This window comes from Oncorhynchus clarkii, chromosome 20 (assembly GCF_045791955.1).
Source record: "Oncorhynchus clarkii lewisi isolate Uvic-CL-2024 chromosome 20, UVic_Ocla_1.0, whole genome shotgun sequence".
Taxonomy (NCBI): domain Eukaryota; kingdom Metazoa; phylum Chordata; class Actinopteri; order Salmoniformes; family Salmonidae; genus Oncorhynchus; species Oncorhynchus clarkii.
The window spans coordinates 49,007,801-49,029,883 of record NC_092166.1 but is presented as its reverse complement, the minus strand read 5'-3'; the positions used below and the strand labels follow the sequence as shown (position 1 = coordinate 49,029,883).

The following is a 22,083-nucleotide window of genomic DNA, read 5'->3' as shown; positions in this document are numbered from 1 at the left end:
ATACCTGTGTGTCCAGCAGCAAGGGGATATGTCAATAGCCGATCCCTTACCTCTTTGTGAACATAGGTGCATTCCGGAGGACAGGTAGCAGGCGTGGGTCTCCAGAGCCTGCCGGATGTCCACGTCTTATCTCCCAAAGCCTGGGAACAACGATTCGGGAGGGCAGTATGATGGGCGCACTCAGGACAGGAACCTCTCCCGAATTGTGGACACAGAACAGGGCATTGGTTATGATGTTCTTTGAACCTGGGTGGTAAAGACAGGGTGAAGTTGAATCTTGTAAAGAAAAGGGCCCACCTTGCTTGGCTCTGGTTCAGCCGCGTCGCTGTCCGAATGTATTCAAGTTTCTGATGGTCGGTGAAGATGAGAAACAGATCCGTGGCCAGTCTCTCCACTCCTCTTATGCCAACTTCAACGCCAGGAGCTCCCGGTCGCCGAAGTCATAGTTCCTTCATACAGGAGACAGTTTTTTAGAGTAGAGTAGTACTTTTTGTGGATTACCTTGATGTTATGACAAGACAACCACCACGGCCACTTCTGGGGCGTCCACCTCCACCACAAAGGGCAACGTATGTTCTGGGTGTCTCGTCGCCGTCAATGATCAGGCCCACCACTGTAGTGCCGCCTGCAAACTTAATTATGGCGTTGTAGTCATGTGTGGCCACGCAGTTGTGGGTATACAGGGAGTAGCGGAGGGGCTGAGCACGCACTCCGGGGGGGGGGGGTGTCCTCGTGTTGATGGCCAGCGTGGCAGAGTTATTGTTGCCTACACTGGGGTCTGCCTGTTCTCAAAGGTTCACAAACCTACAGTGGTTCTTCCTGTAAAATGTTTGTCATACTGCAGCACACCTTGCAGGCTGGCACAGAATTCTATGGCACGTTATTTAAGTGTCAGCCATTGTTGCTATTAATGCTAGTTTGACCACCAGAGAGCATCTTTGAGAAGCATTTTACTTTAAAAAGAAATCTGACTTACGCAGATCGATCGAGATGGCGAAACACAAGTATAGAGACACAGTGGAAGAGCAATTCAGCGGTTCGGACACAAGGCGCATGTGGCAGTGGCGCCTAACAATCACAAATTACAAAAAGAAAGCCAGCCAACTCACGGTCACCAACGTCACCTTACTGGACTAGCTAAACACCTTTTTCTCACGATTCGAGCACAATGACCCTGAGCTGCTGAGGAGACAACACAATGACCCTGAGCGATTAGAGCCCCCGATGACAACATGGGCTACACACTCAGTCTCCACTGAGGACGTATGTAAGTCATTCAAACGTGTTAAGACGGCATCTCTAGCCGTGCCCTCAGAGCATGTGCAGACCAGCTGGCTGTTGTGTTCTCTGACATTTTCAATCTCTCCCTAGCTCAGCCCTCTAAACCCACCTGCTTCAAGATGTCTACTATCATCCCTGTGCACATGAAAGGGATAGTAACTGAACTGAATACCGACCAATAGCACTCACTTCCATCATCATGAAGTGCTTCAAGAGGTTAGCCAAAGACCATATCACCTCCTCCCTCCATGACACACTTGACCCTCTCCAATTCGCCTACCGCCCTGACAGATCCATGGATGACGCAATCACCATTGCACTGCACACTGGCCTTACCCACCTGGACAAAAGGAATGCATGTGTAAGGAAGTTGTTCATCGACTACAGCTCGGACTTCAATACCATAGTGCCCTAGAAGCTCATTATAATGCTCACGGCCCTGGGTCTAAACTCCTCCTTGGTCCTGGACTTCCTGACGGGCTGCCCCCATGTGGTGAAGGTAGGCAACATTACGTCCTCGAAACTGATCTTCAACACGGGGGCCCCACAAGGGTGCGTCCTCAGTCCCCTCCTGTAGTCCCTGTATACCTACGACTGCGTGGCCTCTCACAGTTCCAACTCCATCAATTTCGCTGACGACACAACAGTAGTAGGCCTGATCACCAACAATGACGAGACAGCCTACAGGGAGGAGGTTGGCACAACCTCTCCCTCAACGTTATCAAAACAAAGGAGCCGATTGTGGACTTCAGGAGGAACCAGGCTGGACACACCCTCATCCTCATCAATGGGGCCGCCGTGGAGATGGTCAATAACTTCAAATTCCTCGGCTTACACATCTCAGAGAAGCTGAAATGGTTTAACCACACAGACACCGTAGTGAAGAATGCACAACAGCGACTCTTCAACCTCAGGATCCTAGAGAAATCTGGCCCGTCCCCGAGGGCCCTCGCAGTGTTCTACAGGAGCACCATCGAGAGGATACTGCATCACAGCCTGGTATGGCAACTCCACCACCGCTGACCGCAAGGCTCTTCAGATGGTGATATGTGCAGACGAACGCACCATTGGGTGCACACTGCCTGCCCTACAGGACACCAGGTGTCGCAGGAAGGCCAAGAAGATCATCAGGGACCCAGAGCTACACCATTTTAATTTTTTTGTATTTCACTTAGTCCTGCATGTTGGAGCGCGAAGCCTACACTTTTCACTATATCCTGCAATCACACATGCAACCCTGTACATGTGACTATTAAACACTGAATGATGCCAGATTTGAGTGCTATAGGACGATAGGCAGGTTACCTTAGTTTACTTGGGTACAGGGACAATGGTGGACAACTTGAAGCATGTGGGGACCAAAGACTAGAACAGGGAGAGGTTGAATATATTCGTGAACACTGCAGCCAGCTGGTCTGCTCTGAGGATGCGGCCGGGGATGCAGTCTGGACCGCGTCCCCTTCAAGCGAGTGTTCACACCCTTGATGGTCCTACTCCCGTCGGCCACAGAGAATGAGAGCTCAGAGTCCTCTACAGCAGTGAGGGCCCTCGTAGGAGGATCAGCGTTGATTTTTTAACTTGTCTGGGAGAGAGGCTTCTCTGTTTGTTGCACCGCTAGTTTTCTCCTTGTAATCAAATGATTTGTAGTCCAAACGCGTCTTGCGTCGGAACCATCGACATGCGATTCCTCTTTTCCCTTTACTGTCTTTTTTTCATCCTCCATACATTCCATACTGATACAGTTGACAATTAATAACGTTGGCATGCGTTTATTTTTCTTTATATAAAAAAAGAGGAATAATCACATTTATTTTCTCCCAAGATGAAATGGGTGGGAGGGGGACTATGATTATGTTTCCGTAAGTATGTGTGTCGCACGCAATATCTCAGACACCACTTGCCCTATTTTTTATGAAACTTGGGTCAATGATACATCTTGCCATGGAGATGAGATATCTACAAAATTATACTGATTGGCCCAAAGGGGGTGCTATAGTAAAACGTAACTGCATCTCCCTATGAAGCAGTGGAGTCCGTTCTGACTTCCTGTCCATTGTGAGCTATTAAGTTTAGATTTCCAGTGAGGGGAAAAAATACTTGCTTGTTTTTCTCTCTCTCATTAATCCACGCAACATACATTTGAATAATTGGCCCAATTGCATCATTCGTTGGGGACCACATGTTTACTGTCACCTTGTTTGTAGAATTCTATATCACTAGTTGTGAAATAGGGGTTAGCTGCATCCCACTATGGCGACCAGACTAAGGGCGAGTGGGTGTGTCAAAAGGATAGTAGTAGGTGTGTCAAAAGGAAAGTAGTAGGCAAGTGGAAAGGAGTGGGTGTGTAGAAAGGAAAGTAGTAGGCATGTGGAAAGGAGTGGGTGTGTAGAAAGGAAAGTTGTAGGCAAGTGGAAAGGAGTGGGTGTGTAGAAAGTGCCCTCCCCATTGAGCAGTAGACAACATGTATGTGTCAAGGTGACATCTAGATGGTGATCAATATTAGTTATTTCTTGTGTAGGCTGCTATTCTACATGAAATAAAATCATGTGAGAGAAAAGAATGGCCACGTAGCTACCGCCGGCGACACAACCATGATACCCAGTAGGGTGCACTGATCGTCGGTTTATCTACTCGTCATGGTGCAGCCCAATCAGTCACGCAAAATCGTCAAATCCTAATTAGCTGATTTGCTTCATTCGACAAACCCACTCACCCATACTGCGGTCGCCATATTGGGCAACCCACACTTGAGATGTTTTGCAAGTTGGACACCATGAAGGACCTATATAGTGCCACCCAGTGGAGACACATTGTTGAGGATGACCATCCCATGAGGAGAACGGGAGGATGTAAAATGGTGGCCCTTGAGAGGACAAGAACAAGATGTACATTGTTAGGAGAAGTAAAACATTCTCAGAAGGAGACATATACATGGAATATGGAGGAGGAATGGAGGGGAAAAGAGAGGTCGAAGAGGGCGGAGGGTAAGCTTGAGTCGGGTAAAAAGGGTGGAAAAAACTGAAGAAGAATAGTAAAAAGTGTAAGCAGAGTGAGCCGTACCTCGGATCGAGATCTGGAGGAGAAATGGAAGCGAGTGAGGACGAATTATCGGAGATGGCAGGTGTGGTGAAGTCCTCGGAGCCCGAGGCTTGCACCAATGGTCAGGATAAAGATGAGTCTGTGACGGTAGGAGTGACATTTTTGGTGAAATTGGACACGTGCCTTTTGGCTGTTACATTTGTGGTTTTGGGGTGGGTGAAAAAGAAGTTAAGTGCTGTGGAATCGCTGAAGGTTACCCGAGGTGGTCAGTCTGTTCACTTGAGCTTTGATGTTGAGTCTCTGCCCAATAAAGTGATGTTAGGATATTTCAGTTATCCTATACGAGCTTATGTGCCGAATACATTACGTTGTTACAGGTGTCAAGCTTATGGGCTTGTGGCAGCAGTGTGTAGGAGGGAGGTTCCTAGGTGTGCAGAAGTGTGCAGAAGGGTATTAGACAAAGGAACATGTAGCATTTAGGGGTCACCATGGGGCTGGGGGTCAGAAATGTCCAGTATGAGAGAAGCAGGTTGAGGTTACCAGGGTTAGAGTAGAGCAGAGGGTGTTCTATGCGGAGGCAGTGAAGAAAGTTGAGGAAGACGGGACAAATCAAATTTTATTTGTCACATGCGCCAAATACAACCTTACCATGAAATGCTTACTACAAGCCCTTAAACAACAAATCAGTTAAGAAAATAGAGTAACAAAAATATTTACTAAATAAATTTAATTTAAAAAAATGTAATATACACTACCGTTCAAAGTTTGTGTCACTTAGAAATGTTCTTGTTTTGGAAAGAAAAGCAATTTTTTTGTACATTAAAACATAAGATTAATCAGAAATACAGTGTAGACACTGTTAATGTTGTAAATGACTATTGTAGCTGGAAACAGCTGATTTTTAAAAGCCTAATTTATCATTAGAAAACCCTTTTGCAATTATGTTAGCACAGATGAAAACTGTTGTCCTGATTGAAGAAGCAATCTCAGACTAGTTGAGTATCTGGGGCATCAGCATTTGTGGGTTCGATTGCAGGCTCAAAATGGCCAGACACAAATAACTTTCTTCTGAAACTCGTCCGTCTGCTCTTGTTCTAAGAAATGAAGGCTATTCCATGTGAGAAATTACCAAGAAACTGAAGATCTTGTACAACGCTGTATACTACTCCCTTCAGAGAACAGCGCAAACTGTCTCTAACCAGAATAGAAAGAGGAGTGGGAGGCCCCGGTGCACAACTGAGCAAGAGGACAAGTACATTAGTGTGTCTAGTTTGAGAAACAGACGCCTCACAAGTCCTCAACTGGCAGATTCATTAAATAGTACCCGCAAAACACCAGTCTCAACGTCAACAGTGAAGAGGCGACTCCGGGATGCTGGCCTTCGAGACCCGACGCAGGGAAAATTGAAGCATTATCTACAAGCTACAAACACAGCAGCAGAATCCTCCTTCGAGGCCTGACCCAACAACAGAAAGTCACAAGTGCCTCCCTAAAAGCGTCCTGGGTTCTAACCAAACACAGCATGCCCTTCACAGACGCGGAGGTATTTAAAGAGTGCATAGGATTGTTCTGGAGGGGCTCAGTCAGGCTGAGCAATTTTCCCAGGCTATTGACGAGAGTACTGACAACACTGATGTAGCACAGTCGTGTGTATATGTCTGTTATGTTAATGGAAATGTCTTTAAAGAAGAGCTATTGGCACATATTCCCCTCGAAGGACACACCACCGGGGACATCCTATTCACTGGAAGAATTGTTTACGCAGCATGGCTTATCATTCAAAAAGTCAACTTTGTGGTCACCGACGGGGCTCCTGCTTTGGTGGGCAGACACAGGGGCCTGGTCAGCAGGATGAAGGAAATCGCCCCACAAATGAATGGCGTGCATTGTCTCATCCATCAGAGTGTGCTGTGTGCCAGACTAAACGGTGAGCTGAAAGATGTGATGGATAAACTAGTGCGCATAATCAAACTTGTCAGGGGGACATCAAGCACACAGCACCATCTTTTCCGTAAGCTTGTGACAGAATCAGAGGAGGCTATCCACCATGAGCTCCTGCTTCACAACGACATGCGCTGGCTGAGTAAAAAACTTGAGAGCGATTCTGTGAGCTGCATGACCAGGTTGTGGATTTTGTCAGAAAAATCTAAATGAGGGCAGCACCTGACCACCTTTGTATTCTGGAAATTGAGGAATTCCTCTCTAATGTAGCTTTCTTGGCTGACATATTCTGTCACTTAAACGGGTGAAATCTGCAGTTACAAGGAAGAGGGAAAACAGTCTTGGACATGGTGGAAAAAGCTTTACTAGGAAGCTTGAGTTGTTCGATTTGTACTACTGCATTTGTGCTACTGCACTTCAGCACACTGAAGAAATGACAGGCTGAGGTACCAGGCTGCAGCATTGTCACCGAGGTGATGGAAGATTTCATCAAGCAGCTGAGGGACAACTTCTCCACCAGATTTGAAGACTACAGCATGCCCAAGGATATAATTGTGTTTGTATGTGATCCTTTCACAGTCCGCCCAGGTGAGGAATTCTCCTCCCTTGCTAAGAAAACGATACCATCGCTGGATGAGTCAGCAATTCAAACTGAGCTGAATGAATTACAGAGCAAAATCAATGTGCTAACAATGTTTGGATCGACTTACACCTGCGAGTCCTCCTCTGTGAACGCAATGAAGACTCACAACAAAATCCCATCCCTCTCACCCAGTGACGGATTTAGGCATATGCGACATGGGCAGCCGCCCAGTGCGGCATCTTGCCGGGGGCGACATGAGGCGCCCACACAAAAAATAATAGTAATTACATAAACATAATTACTTTTTATTTTTTTACAAACATAAAAATAATAACATCATAAACATAAAAAAATAAGATAATTACATAAATGTTAAAAAATTACATAAAAAATAATAATGACATAAAAAAATATATAATTACAAAAAAAAAAAAAAGAATTACATAAACGTTTTTTTTTTTTTACATAAACATAAAAAATATTAATAATTACGTTAAAAAATTATTATTACATAAACATAAAAAAATACAAATAATTACAAAAACACACTTTTTTTTTACATAATCATATATATATATATATATACATACATATACATATACATATATATATATATATATATATATATATATATATATATATAAAAACAAAAATAATTACATAAACATGAACAATTATAATATTTACATAAACATATATATTTTTTTACATAAACATAAAAAATAATAATTATTACATGAACATAAAAAATACAAAATTTTACATAAACATATATATTTTTTAACATAAACATAAAAAATGAAAAAAATTACATAAACATAAAATAAAAAAAATATTTACATAAACATACAAAAAATCTATATATTTACATAAACATACAAAATAAAAAAAACTGACAAACATAAAAATAAAAATAAAAAACATTCCAAATGGTGACATTTGCACGATCGGTTTTCTATCGCTCATTTACACGTTGCGTCAATGTTATCATGTCACCGCGTGGGACTGTGGGTCAATTAACCTTGTCGGAGTGGGCACCCTGATTCTAGTTTGAGCTAGGCAGGCTACTGTTTGGGATGGTCTCCCACTCAGATGTCTGAGGTAGGCGGAGCGGTTGTGCACTTTAGTTTGTGTGTTTCTTGTTTGAAGTGCAATAGTGTAATAATCAGGTTCTCCTCTTTATAAGTGTGTTATTCTATTTGTGTGGTATAGGATTTGTAAAATGTATTTGTGTTTTTTGTTAGCAATCGGGTAATAGTGTAATAATTCAATTCTCTTTTTTATTTGTATACTACAATTTGTTTCTTTGTCTTTGTTACTTCTTTTTGATATTTATGAGTCTTATTTTTGTATATGTTTATATAGTTTTAAATGTTATGATTGATTATTTATTTGTGTTGTTCCAAATATCAGATAGTGCAGAATGGTGCTTTTTTTGGGGTGGGGGGGTCGCTGAAGGTGGGGTTCGCCCAGGGAGCCATACAAGCTAGAACCGCCACCGTGCTCAACCGACATCCACAAGATCGTGTCCAGGGGAAATACAACTTGTCCCATTAAGTAAGTAACTTAGTATTTAAGAAATAGTCATATAGGCTAATAACATTATTGTGATGATTATTATTATTAGTGCGTATCCATGGCTATTTTAGGTCTCATGTTGACAGTATTTTCTGTTTGTTTCATCGTTACAGGAGCAGGTTGTCCTGAGACTCTTCTATTAGACCAATTTGTTTTTCTTGTGAAAGATGCTGTTAAGCCACATAGCCTACCTCAGCCAGTTAAGTTATTTTATACGGGCCTTCGCTCTGAAAAAATGGACTTCAATTAAGCCCTCTTGTTGTTTGTAAACTCAAATTAAAATGAAGATTATTGTTGAAATGAATTAATAGACTGGTGTAGTTTTTCTCCATCTGTTGCTTGGCACCACTTGCATAATAAGTTAGCTATATTTTCAGCACCGGGCGCTGTTCACCTTCTTTTGATTGCGCTGCGGTTGCAGCTTTACATTTCAGCACCTAAAAAAAATGGTCCGCTGCCTGCTTTATTAGTTGACAGTCTCCTTCATTCTCTCTCCTCATGAATAAAGTGCAATTGTAACTTTTGCATTATTTAAGTAGGGTCACTTCCCTCTTGGGATATTGCATTTGGGACTTTTTGCATCTCAGGTCCAAGATAAAACATTATATATATATATATATACATTTTTGGGGGGGATGAACAAAAATATTCATAATTCATTTTGGGGGCTTTGAGTGGCAAAATAATATTGCTGTCGTGCCAGATTTGGCCCGCGGGCAGCCAGTTGGGGAGTGCGATTGAGATTGCGTCATCTGTGGATCTGTTGGGGCGGTATGCAAATTGGAGTGGGTCTAGGGTTTACAGGATGATGGTGTTGATGTGAGCAAAGACCAGCCTTACAAAGCACTTCATGGCTACCGACGTGAGTGCTACGGGGCGGTAGTCATTTAGGCAGGTTACCTTTGCTTTCTTGGGGACAGGGACTATGGTGGTCTGCTTGAAACATGTAGGTATTACAGATTTGGTTAGGGAGATGTTGAAAATGTCAGTGAAGACACTTGCCAGCTGGTCCCCCGCATGCTCTGAGTACACGTCCTGGTCATCCGTCTGGCCCCGCAGCCTTGAGATTATTTACCTGTTGAATGGTCTTTCTCCCATCGGCTACGGAGCGCATGATCACACAGTCGTCCAGAACAGCTGGAGCTCTCATGCATGTTTCAGTGCTGCTTGTCTTGAAACAAGCATAAAAGGCATTTAGCTCGTCTGGTAGGCTCGCGTCACTGAGCAGCTCGCGGCTGGAATTCCCTTTGGATTCCCTTTGCAAACATAATAGTTTGCAAGCCCTGCCACATCCGACGAGCATCAGACCCGGTGTAGTAGAATTCAACCTTAGAACTTCCTGTATTGACGCTTTGCCTGTTTGATGGTTCATCTGAGGGCATAGATTTCTTATGAGTACTGATTAGTGTCCTGCTCCGTGAAAGCAGCAGCTCCAGCCTTTAGCTCGATGCGGATGTTGCCTGTAATCCTTGGCTTCTGGTTGGGATATGTACGTATGGTCTCTGTGGGGACAACGTCGCCGATGCACTTATTGATGAAGCCGGTGGTATACTCCTCAATGCCATTGGATTAATCCCGGAACATATTCCAGTCTGTTCTAGCAAAACAGTCCTGTAGCGTGGGATCCATGCCGTCTGTCCATTTCAGTATTGAGTGAGTAACTGGTACTTCCTGCTTTAATTTTTGCTTGTAAGCAGAAATCAGGAGGACATAATTATTGTCAGATTTGCCAAATGGAGGGTGAGGGAGAGCTTTGTATGCATCTCTGTGTGTGGAGTAAAGGTGGTCTCAAGTTGCACATTTAACATGCTGGTAGAAATGACGTAAACCGGATTTAAGTTTGCCTGCATTAAAGTCCCCGACCTCTAGGAGGGCCACTTCTGGATGAGCATTTTCTTGTTTGCTTATGGCTAGTTGAGCGCAGTCTTGGTGCCAGTGTCGGTTTGTGGTAGTAAATAGACTTCCACAAAAAAATATAGATATATTTGGACTTGGTAGATAGTGTGGTCCACAGCGTATCATGAGGAACTCTACTTCGGGCGAGCAATACCTCGTGACTACCTTAATTTTAGACATCGCGCAACAGCTGTTATTGGCAAACAGACACACACCCCCAATCCTCGTTTTATCAGATTTAGCTGATCTATCCTGCCGATGCACGGAAAACCCAGCCAACTGTAGATTATCAGTGTCATCGTTCAGCCAAGACTCGGTGAAACATAAGATATTACTGTTTTTTATGTCCCGTTTGCAGGATAGTCTCGAACAAAGCTCATCCAGTTTATTCTCCAGTGATTGCACGTTGGCTAATAAAACAGATGGTAGACGCAGGTTACCCAATCGCCAACAAATTCTCACAAGGCACCCTGATCTCCGCCCCCTGTATTTCCTTATTTTCTTAATGTGAATGACGGGGATTTGGGCATTGTCTGGGAGCAACATTATATCCTTCGTGTTCGACTCAAAGAAAAAATGTTGTCTAGTTCGAGGTGAGTAATCGCAGTTCTGATATCCAGAAGCTCTTTTCGGTCATAAGAGACGGTAGAATCAACATTATGTAAAAAAATGTGTTACAAACAATGCGAAAAAACACACTAAATAGCACAATTGGTTAAGAGCCCGAAAAACGGCAGCCACGGTGGAGGGATCCTGAGAGGATTCGTGTGAGTGGTAGATCTGTATCAACACAGAGGGATAGGCCAACGAGTGATATGTGCTTCAGTCATATTGGACTTTTACCATTCATTGCAATGGTTATCTGCAAGGATGGAACGTAAGTTGCAGAAAATAGAGGTTGTGGTGGCAGCTGCAGATAAGTATTTGGGTGTACAAGATTTGACATCAGAAGAGTTACAGGAAGTCTTGAGTGATGGTGTCCCGTCCTTTCAGGCTTTTGGCCTGAAGTAGGACAATACAGGTTTAAATATTAGAGTAGGGTGGTGTGTTTTTAACAAATTTAGGGTAAAATGGTAGGGTATTTGTTTATTTATTTTCCTTTTTTCGAGCAAAGTATAAGGGAATTATACTCCAGTCTAGTTGGATGGCGGCTGCCTTTTAACCTCTTCAAAAAAGGCCACCACGAAGGTTTTTACGGGACTTCGAGTGTAACACAAATAAATTCGTTCCTCAGTATTTTTTTTGTTTATCTACGCATGTTATAATTGATGGTGAAGGTTAACCTCATGGATGCTTTGAATTAATATTTAATAAAATATTTTATATAATCTTGATACATTGTCGAGCAGAGATAATTGCAATGGGGACGCGATATAGGAACCATTTATCCTCATTTGCTTCTAGGGGAAGGTCATCGAGTGAGCTCAAACCGGAATTTACTGTTCGAAACTGAAACTCCGATTTTTTTTATTTTTATGTTTTAGTCCATTCAAATTAACTCTGGAGGAGGCAGTTGCTTTGCTCGAACTCTATTTATTTATTATGGTCATTTCATTCTCATGGGCTGTTTATTTTCTGTTCGTTTCTAAACCTGTAATGGGGAGATATTAGATTGTTTCAAATGAAAAGAAGCAGATCTTCATCACCCGGACTTGGCTAACGTTAACCTGCATTTGAAGTCTATGTGCATGTCAGATTCAGAAGTGAAAGGGTGAGTGTTACTTGTAATATACATGTACCTAGTATTTGATAAATATATGAGCCATATAGTTAATGTTATTGGTAGTTAACGAACCTGTCAATGTCCAATTTGTTTTAATCCACACACAGAGCGTTGGGTTCTCTTGACCTGCATTCACCAGCTATCTGAAGTTTTTCGGACAGCAAAATGGACTTCTCCAAATTTCTGGACGATGATTTCGATGTGAAGGACTGGGTGAACGGGGCCTTCAAGATGCAGAAGGATGCGCCTGGGAAGGCAGATGCGCACGCGGCAACGCTGGTCATGAAACTGCAGGTGTTCATCCAGGAAGTCAACAATGCAATCGAGGGTAACCAAAGATTTGTTTAACTAACTTTAACCTATGGGTTAACTGTGACATGGGACATACTCCTTTCATGCCACTTCGATACAGCTACGACCGGAAGTGATTTTCGTAGCAGGTTAACGATGCATTTTCGTTAAAGAGTGTTTCACACCGTGACGGGACATATACTCTGGGTTGGACCGCTCATTAGGCAGGATTATGCGGCCATCTATGGCAGCAGATTGATGAGGGCTGCAGAGAAACTGAACAAGGCGAACCTCCAACAACACATGCAACCTCTCAAAATTGTGCCCCAAAACAAGGACAATTTCTCTCAACCAGTGGCATTTGCAAATTTTTGGTGAGCGCTGATACCGCCATGTGATAACTAGAGCCCAAAGGCAGGGAAACAGACATCTAACATAAATCATGTAGCTGATATAGCATATGGTAGAAAGAGTATGTGGCATTTTCTGTATAGAATGTAATGAGATGGAAACTTTTTACATCATGTTGGTTAATCAGATCGACTAGCCTAACCTAAATGGTGTCCAGTCAAATAAAAAATGTGCTGAGATGTTAATAAACAAGTAAAATGGACAATATGGAATGTACAATCAGGCTACTCACAACTGCTGTCCAGGAGATTCATCCCGTGGGTTAATTGTCATGATCAGTAGTTTCAAGTTTGTATCAATCATTTTTTTACAAACTGATCATAGCAAATAAGATAATACTTCTGCATTTCCCACTGTGTAAACACATTGAAAATAGGCTCAGGATAACTCCTGATGAAGTTGGGTAGCAGATATTCAGATCTTAAAAAGCCACATTGATTAGTCACAGGAATCAGGACTAATAAAGCCAATGCAACGGCCTGCTTTACAAACAGTGAGCCTACCACATGGATGGGCATTTAAAAAATGATATTGCAGGCAGACATGGTAGGCTACATCCCAGTAAGCACGGGCTGACGTGTTTTTTTTTTTGTTGTCCTGTCTGGACCTGCCTTTTTTGGGGTGTTTTACAAACGGTAGGCCTACCACATAGATAGTGTCAGACTAAATTACATTTTAGGAATGACTATCTTAGTAAGCACGTACTGACACCTTTTTGGATGTCTTTTTGGTTGTTTGATGTAGTTCGGACCAGCCTTGATTTCCACATCCATGGACATTCGTTTTTGGTCTGACATTCTAAATTTGCCGGGGGGGGGCGGCAATTTTTGTCTCTCCTATGTCGGCCAGGACCGGCCCTGTGTATACTGAACAAAATTAATAAAGCTACATGTAAATCTTATTTCTCTCAAATGTTGTGCACACGTTTGTTTACATCCCTGGGTTATGGTATGGGCAGGCATAAGCTACAGACAACGAGCACGATTGCATTTTATCAATGGCAATTTGAATGCACAGAGATACCGTGACGCGATCCTGAGGCCCGTTGTTGTGCCATTCATCTGCTGCCATCACCTCATGTTTCAGCATGATAATGCATGGCCCCATGTCGCAAGGATCTGTACACAATTCCTGGAAGCTGATAATGTCCCAGTTCTTCCATGGCCTGCATACTCACCAGACTTGTCACCCATTGAGCCTGTTTGGGATGAACTGGATCAACTTGTACAACAGCGTGTTCCAGTTCCCGCCAATATCCAGCAACTTCACACAGCCATTGAAGAGGAGTGGGACAACATTCCACAGGCCACAATCAACAGCCTGATCTACTCTATGCAACGGAGGGAGATATGTCGCGCTGCATGAGGCAAATGGTGGTCACACCTGATACTGACTGGTTTTCTGATCCACGCCCCTACCTTTTTTTAAGGTATCTGTATTCCCAGTCATGTGAAATCCATAGATTAGGGCCTAATTCATTTATTTCAATTGACTGATTTCCTTATATGAACTGTAACTCGGTAACATCACAAGCAGACGTTTTCACCACATGAAATTGGGGAGAATTGTACATAGTTTTTACCTCAGATTGGTGATGTTTTAAAAGTCAACAAAATTACACAATCGGTTGCTTAAAACCGATCAATATCTTTTGTACTCTTGATTTTTGTCATATGCGCTGGGGTCGCAGGACTTAGAACGCAGGTATAATTTTCTTTCTGAAATGGCATGGATAATTCAGGATGGTCTCTCTGTAAAAAGTCACTGGCCACACAAATAAACTGATTTGACAGTCAACTATGACTTAAATAGCAGCCAGCTGTTGTCACTGTTTATCTTTTGGCGGGTCGTGATTCGTTGAGGATAACTTACTGAAAGTGGTTTCTTACCTTTTCCGTGGTGGCAGCCTTCTGAAATCAACATCTGCCATTCATCTAACCAACCATGTAGAGGTTCTTCCATGTGGCCTTTTGGGTGTAGCACTGTTCAATCGTTTACCTCCCTGTTCTATTGATTTCAGCGTGATATAACACTAAAAGTGTTGCGTTACACTTACGTTATGTTAGCAACCCACTTAAATCAAAATGCAACACTTCAACATGTCTTCTACAAATTGTTCTCTAATCAGTGGTGCACACATTACTCCCAGATTCCATGTGGTTTTTGAGCTGTGTTAGTTTTAACAGGACGTGCACCCTGATCTCCCCCTCTCGCGCAATTGATTTCAATGTGACAATCAATGACTGGTTTACAAAAGTGTTGTTTTTCTCACATATCAAAATCCACATTCCAAAATGGAGCTGACTGTGTCCTGCAGGTTGTCCTCTAACCAGTGATGTAAAAATATCTCCACTTGCTATGTGTTGTTTGAGTTGTGGTACTTTCAACAGTGCATATCCCCCCCAACCGATTGTGTGATTTATTGCCATTTGTGCATGATCAGTTTAAGGCGCTGCCATTAAAGTAATATGATTACTGTTGTTGCGCATGTACACTACCGTTCAAAAGTTTGGGGTTGCTTAGAAATGTTTGTCCATTTAAAATAACATCAATTGATCATAAATACAGTGTAGACATTGTTAATGTTGTAAATAACTATTGTAGTTGGAAACGGCAGATTTTTAAAAATTGAATATCTACAGAGGCCAATTATCAGCAACCATCACTCCTGTATTCCAATGGCACGTTGTGTTAGCTAATTCAAGTTTATAATTTTAAAAGGCTAATTGATCATTAGAAAACCCATTTGCAATTATGTTAGCACAGCTGAAAACTGTTGTTCTGATTAAAGAAGCAATAAAACTGGCCACCTTTAGACTAGTTGAGTATCTGGAGCATCAGCATTTGTGGGTCCGATTACTGTCTCAAAATGGCCAGACACAAAGAACTTCCTTCTGAACCTCGTCGGTCTGTTCTTGTTCTTAGAAATGAAGGCTATTCCATGTGAGAAATGGTCAGGAAACTGAAGATCTCGTACAACGCTGTGTACTACTCCCTTCAGAGAACAGCGCAAACTGGCCCTAACCAGAATAGAAAGAGTAGTGGGAGGCCCTGGTGCACAACTGAACAAGAGGACAAGTACTTTAGAGTGTCTAGTTTGAGAAACCGACACCTCACAAGTCCTCAACTGGCAGCTTCATTCAATAGTCAGAAGTGACCCCGCTTCCCAATTTCAGAATGTTTTATTTATTTCACCTTTATTTAACCAGGTAGGCTAGTTGAGAACAAGTTCTCATTTGCAACTGCGACCTGGCCAAGATAAAGCATAGCAGTGTGAACAGACAACACAAAGTTACACATGGAGTAAGTAAACAATTAACAAGTCAATAACACAGTAGAGAAAAAAAAAGGGGGAGTCTATATACATTGTGTGCAAAAGGCATGAGGAGGTAGGCGAATAATTACAATTTTGCAGATTAACACTGGAGTGATAAATGATCAGATGGTCATGTACAGGTAGAGATATTGGTGTGCAAAAGAGCAGAAAAGTACATAAATAAAAACAGTATGGGGATGAGGTAGGTAAAATTGGGTGGGCTATTTACCGATAGACTATGTACAGCTGCAGCGATCGGTTAGCTGCTCAGATAGCAGATGTTTGAAATTGGTGAGGGAGATAAAAGTCTCCAACTTCAGCGATTTTTGCAATTCGCTCCAGTCACAGGCATTAGAGAACTGGAACGAAAGGTGGCCAAATGAGGTGTTTGCTTTAGGGATGATCAGTGTGAGACACCTGATTGGAGCGCGTGCTACGGGTGGGTGTTGCCATCGTGACCAGTGAACTGACATAAGGCAGAGCTTTACCTAGCATGGACTTGTAGATGACCTGGAGCCAGTGGGTCTGGCGACGAATATGTAACGAGGGCCAGCCGATTAGAGCATACAGGTCGCAGTGGGGGGTGGTAAAAGGTGCTTTAGTAACAAAACGGATGGCACTGTGATAAACTGCATCCAGTTTGCTGAGTAGAGTGTTGTAAGCTATTTTGTAGATGACATCGCCGAAGTCGAGGATCGGTAGGATAGTCAGTTTTACTAGGGTAAGTTTGGCGGCGTGGGTGAAGGAGGCTTTGTTGCGGAATAGAAAGCCGACTCTAGATTTGATTTTAGATTGGAGATGTTTGATATGAGTCTGGAAGGAGAGTTTACAGTCTAGCCAGACACCTAGGTACTTCTAGATGTCCACATATTCTAGGTCGGAACCATCCAGGGTGGTGTTGCTAGTCGGGCGTGCGGGTGCAGGCAGCGAACGGTTGAAAAGCATGCATTTGGTTTTACTAGTGTTTAAGAGCAGTTGGAGGCCACGGAAGGAGTGTTGTATGGCATTGAAGCTACTATCTTTACTGTCCTAGATGGGTATTTAAGTTCTGGTCAGATAACCAAAAATAACATCATTTTTTGGCTAGTCAACACCTTAAAATTGCCACTTTCTACACTTTGCCGAAATTACACAACCTCCAGGGCGCCCTATTGTAGCGGGCATTGATGCAGAAACGGCATTGATGCAGTAACAGCCCCTCTATCTACTTTTGTTGACTTTTTTATTGGACCACTCACAGAACAGCTCCCCTCCTTTGTAAAGGACACCAGCAGTATGATCTCTATCATTGAATCTCTTGATCCTCTCCCTGAGAATACCTTGTTAGTTACTTTTGATGTTGAGTCGTTATACACTAATATTCCACACGAGGGCGGTATTGAAGCTGTGGAACATTTTCTTCTGCAACGTGACCCTAATGAACTACCTTCCAGTGCTGCATTATAACATTGGCTGAAATAGTACTCACACATAACTACTTCATGTTTCTAAATGATTTCTTTATTCAGATGAAGGGTACTGCTATGGGATCCCCCATGGCTCCTAACTATGCTAATTTGTATGTGGGTTACATGGAGAAACAGTCTATTTTCAATCCTCTCAAAAATGTTTTCTTGCCTCACATCATTATGTGGAAACGGTATATTGATTATATTTTTGTTCTATGGAGGGGTGATGCAAAACAGCTCCAGGCGTTCCATGCTTTTCTTAACTCCTGTTCTGAGCATCTGAGATTTACTATGCAATCTGTTACATGTCAAATTAGTTTTCTTGATCTTCTGATCTTGTGTGAAGATAATGTTCTATACACTGATCTTTACAGGAAGCCTACTGATCGTAACAGTTTGAGGGCTGATAGTTGTCACCCACTTCCCTTGAAAAATAGTTTGCCCTACAGCCAATTCTGTCGAATCAAAAGAATATGCAAAAAACAATCAGATTTCGACAGAAATATGGCTGAGACGCAAAGAAAGATCAAGGAGAGGGGCTACAAGAGTGATCAGATTAATATTGCCATTGAGAAAATTCAAAACAAAATGAGACATGACAGTTTTCAAGGTCAGTCTTGCAAAATGACGCATTCTTGTGTTCTAACCACCCGCTATTCAAAGTGCTCTGAACAAATTAAGGGAATTGTTCACTAACATTGGCACATCCTAAAATCCGATGATAGTCTCGGTAATGTGTTTTCAGCCCTTCCCTTGGTCGTATTCTCGCGGGGCAGAAATCTCAGAGACCAATTGGTACACTGATTTACCACCCCAAGATATCCCTGCACAATGTCTATTTGCGCCCCTACTGGATGGAAGTGTAATGGCTGTGCTCAATGCAAATGGCACTTATAAATGTAGATCCTTCAAACACCCCCAAACAGGGAAATCGATCCCAATAAAAGGTGTTATTACGTGCTCCACTAAGGCAGTTATTTATCTTATAACTTGTCCTTGTGGTAAAAATGATGTAGGTAAAACAAAGCGCGAATTAAAAGTACGTATCTCAGAGCATCGTAGCACCATTAGGTGCAAAAACTTTACTTATCCAGTTGCGGCCCACTTCTTGGAGGCAGGCCACTCGATTTCGTCTCTGCGTTATATTGGCATCGAACATGTCACCCTCCCTAGGAGAGGGGGTGACCTTGATAATTTATTGTTAAAACGAGAGGCTGCCTGGATCTTTAACTTAAAGACCCTTGCGCCCTTCGGTCTCAACGTAGACTTTGATCTGAAGCCATTCTTGTGATTATTGTGACTTTGCCATTGTAATTGTTTGTAAGCTTGTGTAGTCAAATTAATCTATGATCATATGCTATCCATGTGTTGTTTGTATGCTGTTCTTTGTATGACATTTTAATATTTGATAATTAACCAATGATATTAGGCCACTCTTGGCCATGATTACAGACACCTGTGTCTTTTGACACTATCTAAACGAGTCATCCCGTAGTGTTTGTGATTATACCCTGATGAAGACAGCTTGGCTGTCAAAATATTGGTAATAAAATGTTTGCATCTGCGCTCCTAGAGTGTGCAGCTCTTATTTTATTTTCAAGCTTCATTAAATAGTACCTGCAAAACACCAGTCTCAACGTCAACAGTGAAGAGGCGACTCCGGGATGCTGGCCTTCTTTTGAACAGGATGGTGGCCCCAAACTTTTGAACAGTTGTGTATGTCTAGATAGTCAATTTTATTTTTAGGTTTTCAATATCACAAACTGTTTTTACATATTGATTTGGACATTTTAAAACTATGACGGGGCTATTTTTCAGTGTGTCTTGTCAACAGGAAGCAGCGACACCATTTTCAACTTAAGCTTTAGGAATTGAAATGGAACTTTCAACATTCATTTCCAATGGTATTGTACTTCATCAGGTAAAAACTGATTGATTTATTTTGATGACATACTAGATATCACCAAAACGTGTTGGCCCTGCCTAGACATACTCTAATTCTTGTGTTTCGTGTTATTATATTGCTGCCTTTTCCACAAAGGAAGTAAAGTAGTCCAGGTTCAATTGTTAACTGAATTGGAAGAACCAAGAGTCATAGGATACATATTCCTAACGAATTAAATGTAATTCCTGTATCTCAGTCAGAGCAGATCTACCTCTTCCATCTGAGTTGGCACTGGCAGTTGTGTTGTGGTACCAATGCCATGTCGCCAGCTTCTCTGACTATTTACGGACACAACAGAAACAGTTGACAAGGGCCCAGTCCGTGGCACCATATTAATTCAGTTTTTGAATTATATTTCAGATAGCAGTAACCAGGCCCTGCAGAACATGCCCAGAGTGCCGCGGGATGTGGAGACTCTGAAGCAGGAGGCGTCGTTCCTGAAGGAGCAGATGGTCCTGGTCAAGGAGGACATTAGGAAGTTTGAGCAGGACACTGTACAGTCCATGCAGGTACAGAGGTTATTTACAGTGGCAAGAAAAAATATGTGAACCCTTTGGAATTGCCTGGAGTTCTGCCGATATTTGATCTGATCTTCATTTATGTCACAACAATAGACAAACGCAGTGTGGTTAAACTAATAACACACAAATGATTGTATTCAATATAGACAAGAAAAATACATAATTTAAACATTCACAGTGTAGGTTGGAAAAAGTATGTGAACCCCTAGGCTAATGACTTCTCCAAAAGGTATTTGGAGTCAGGAGTCAACTAACCTGCAGTCGAATCAATGAGGCAAGATTGGAGATGTTGGTTAGAGCTGCCCTGCCCCATAAAATCACTCATAAAATTTGAGTTTGCTATTCACAAGAAGCATTGCCTGATGTGAACCATGCCTTGAACAAAAGGGATTTCAGAAGACCTAAGTTTAAGAGTTGTTGCCTTGCATGAAGCTGGAAAGGGTAACTTAAGTATCTCTAAAGGTCAGTTCACGGTAAGAGAAATTGTCTATAAATGGAGAAATTTCAGCACTGTTGCTACTCTCCCTAGGAGTGGCCGTCCTGCAAAGGTGACTGCAAGAGCACAGCGCAGAATGTTCAATGAGGTTAAGAAGAATCCTAGAATGTCAGCTAAAGACTTACATAAATCTCTGGAAGATGCTAACATCTCGACTCTACAATATGTAAAACACTGAACAAGAATGGTGTTCATGGGAGGACACCACGGAAGAAGCCACTGTTGTCCAAACAAAGGAGCACCTGGATGTTACATAGCGCTACTGGCAAAATATTCTGTGGACAGATTAAACTAAAGTTGTGGAGTTTGGAAGGAACACACAACGCAACACTGTGTGGAGGGAAAAAAAGGCACAGCACATCAAAACCTCATCCCGGTAGCCTAGTGGTTAGTGTTGGACTAGTAACTGGATGGTTGCAAGATCGAATCCTCGAGCTGACAAGGTACAAATCTGTCGTTCTGCCCCTGAACAAGGCAGTTAACCCACTGTTCCTAGGCCGTCATAGAAAATAAGAATTTGTTCTTAAGTGACTTGCCTAGTTAAATAAAGGTAAAATATAAAATAAAATCCCACTGTAAACTATGGTGGAGGGAGCATCATGGTTTAGGGCTGCTTTGCTGCCTCAGGGCCTGGACAGCTTGCTATCATCGACGGAAAAATGAATTCCCAAGTTTATCAAGACATTTTGCAGGAGAATGTAAGGCTATCTGTCTGACAATTGAAGCACAACAGAAGTTGGGTGATGCAACAGGACAACAACCCAAAAGACAGAAGTAACTCAACAACAGAATGGCTTGAACAGAAGAAAATACATTTTCTGGAGTGGTCCAGTCAGTCCTGACCTCAACCCGATTGAGATGCTGTGGCATGTCTTCGAGCGGTTCACACCAGACATCCCAAGAATATTGTGGAACTGAAACAGTTTTGTAAAGATGAATGGTCCAAAATTCCTCCTGACCGTTGTGCAGGTCTGATCTGCAACTACAGAAAACGTTTGGTTGAGGTTATTGCTGCCAAAGGAGGGTCAACCTGTTATTAAATCCAAGGGTTCACATACTTTTTCCAATCTGCACTGTGAATGTTTACACGGTGTGTTCAATAAAGACATGCAAAATTATAATTGTTTATGTTTTATTAGTTTAAGCAGACTGTGTTTGTCTATTGTTGTGACCAGAGAAAATGTTACGACCAATTTATGCAGAAATCCAAGTAATTCTAAAGGGTTCACATACTTTTTCTTCCCACTGTATATTACACATACACAGACCGACTGAGTGAAGTGACTTGTACTAAGCAAAGACCCATAACACAGATGCAGCACAGTCCGCTCATGGCCACATACACAGGCGCATAATACTCTACGATCTAGCACCTGGACAGGATATCATACTATCCAAATAGTATAACAAGCTCACAATGTGCCAAATATGAATTTTATGTTTACCTGTTCTTGATTCTGTGCTGCAGGTCTTGGTGGAGCTTGATCAGGTCAAGTCTCGCATGCACCTGGCTGCCGATGCACTACAGGAAGCAGACAAATGGAGCACGCTCAGTGCAGACATTGAGGAGACCTTCAAGACACAGGTGGCGTCAATCTACCTCTAAAACGTTTG

The 22,083-nt window shown here is 42.4% G+C and overlaps 1 protein-coding gene across 2 annotated transcripts in view; it reads left to right on the top strand.

The window, feature by feature from the left end:
• Positions 1–11,749: 11,749 nt before the first annotated feature.
• Positions 11,750–22,083, top strand: part of LOC139376455 (conserved oligomeric Golgi complex subunit 7-like) — a 34,568-nt gene continuing 24,234 nt past the window's right edge. Inside the window, exons 1-4 of one of the 2 annotated variants that reach the window (XM_071119070.1) lie at positions 11,750–12,029; positions 12,149–12,369; positions 19,813–19,961; positions 21,938–22,054. In XM_071119070.1, coding sequence (XP_070975171.1) covers positions 12,207–12,369; positions 19,813–19,961; positions 21,938–22,054 — 429 coding nt within the window. In that variant the 5' untranslated portion in view covers positions 11,750–12,029; positions 12,149–12,206. The remainder of the gene's footprint in view (positions 12,030–12,148; positions 12,370–19,812; positions 19,962–21,937; positions 22,055–22,083) is intronic. The other variant, XM_071119071.1, reaches the window with a different exon arrangement.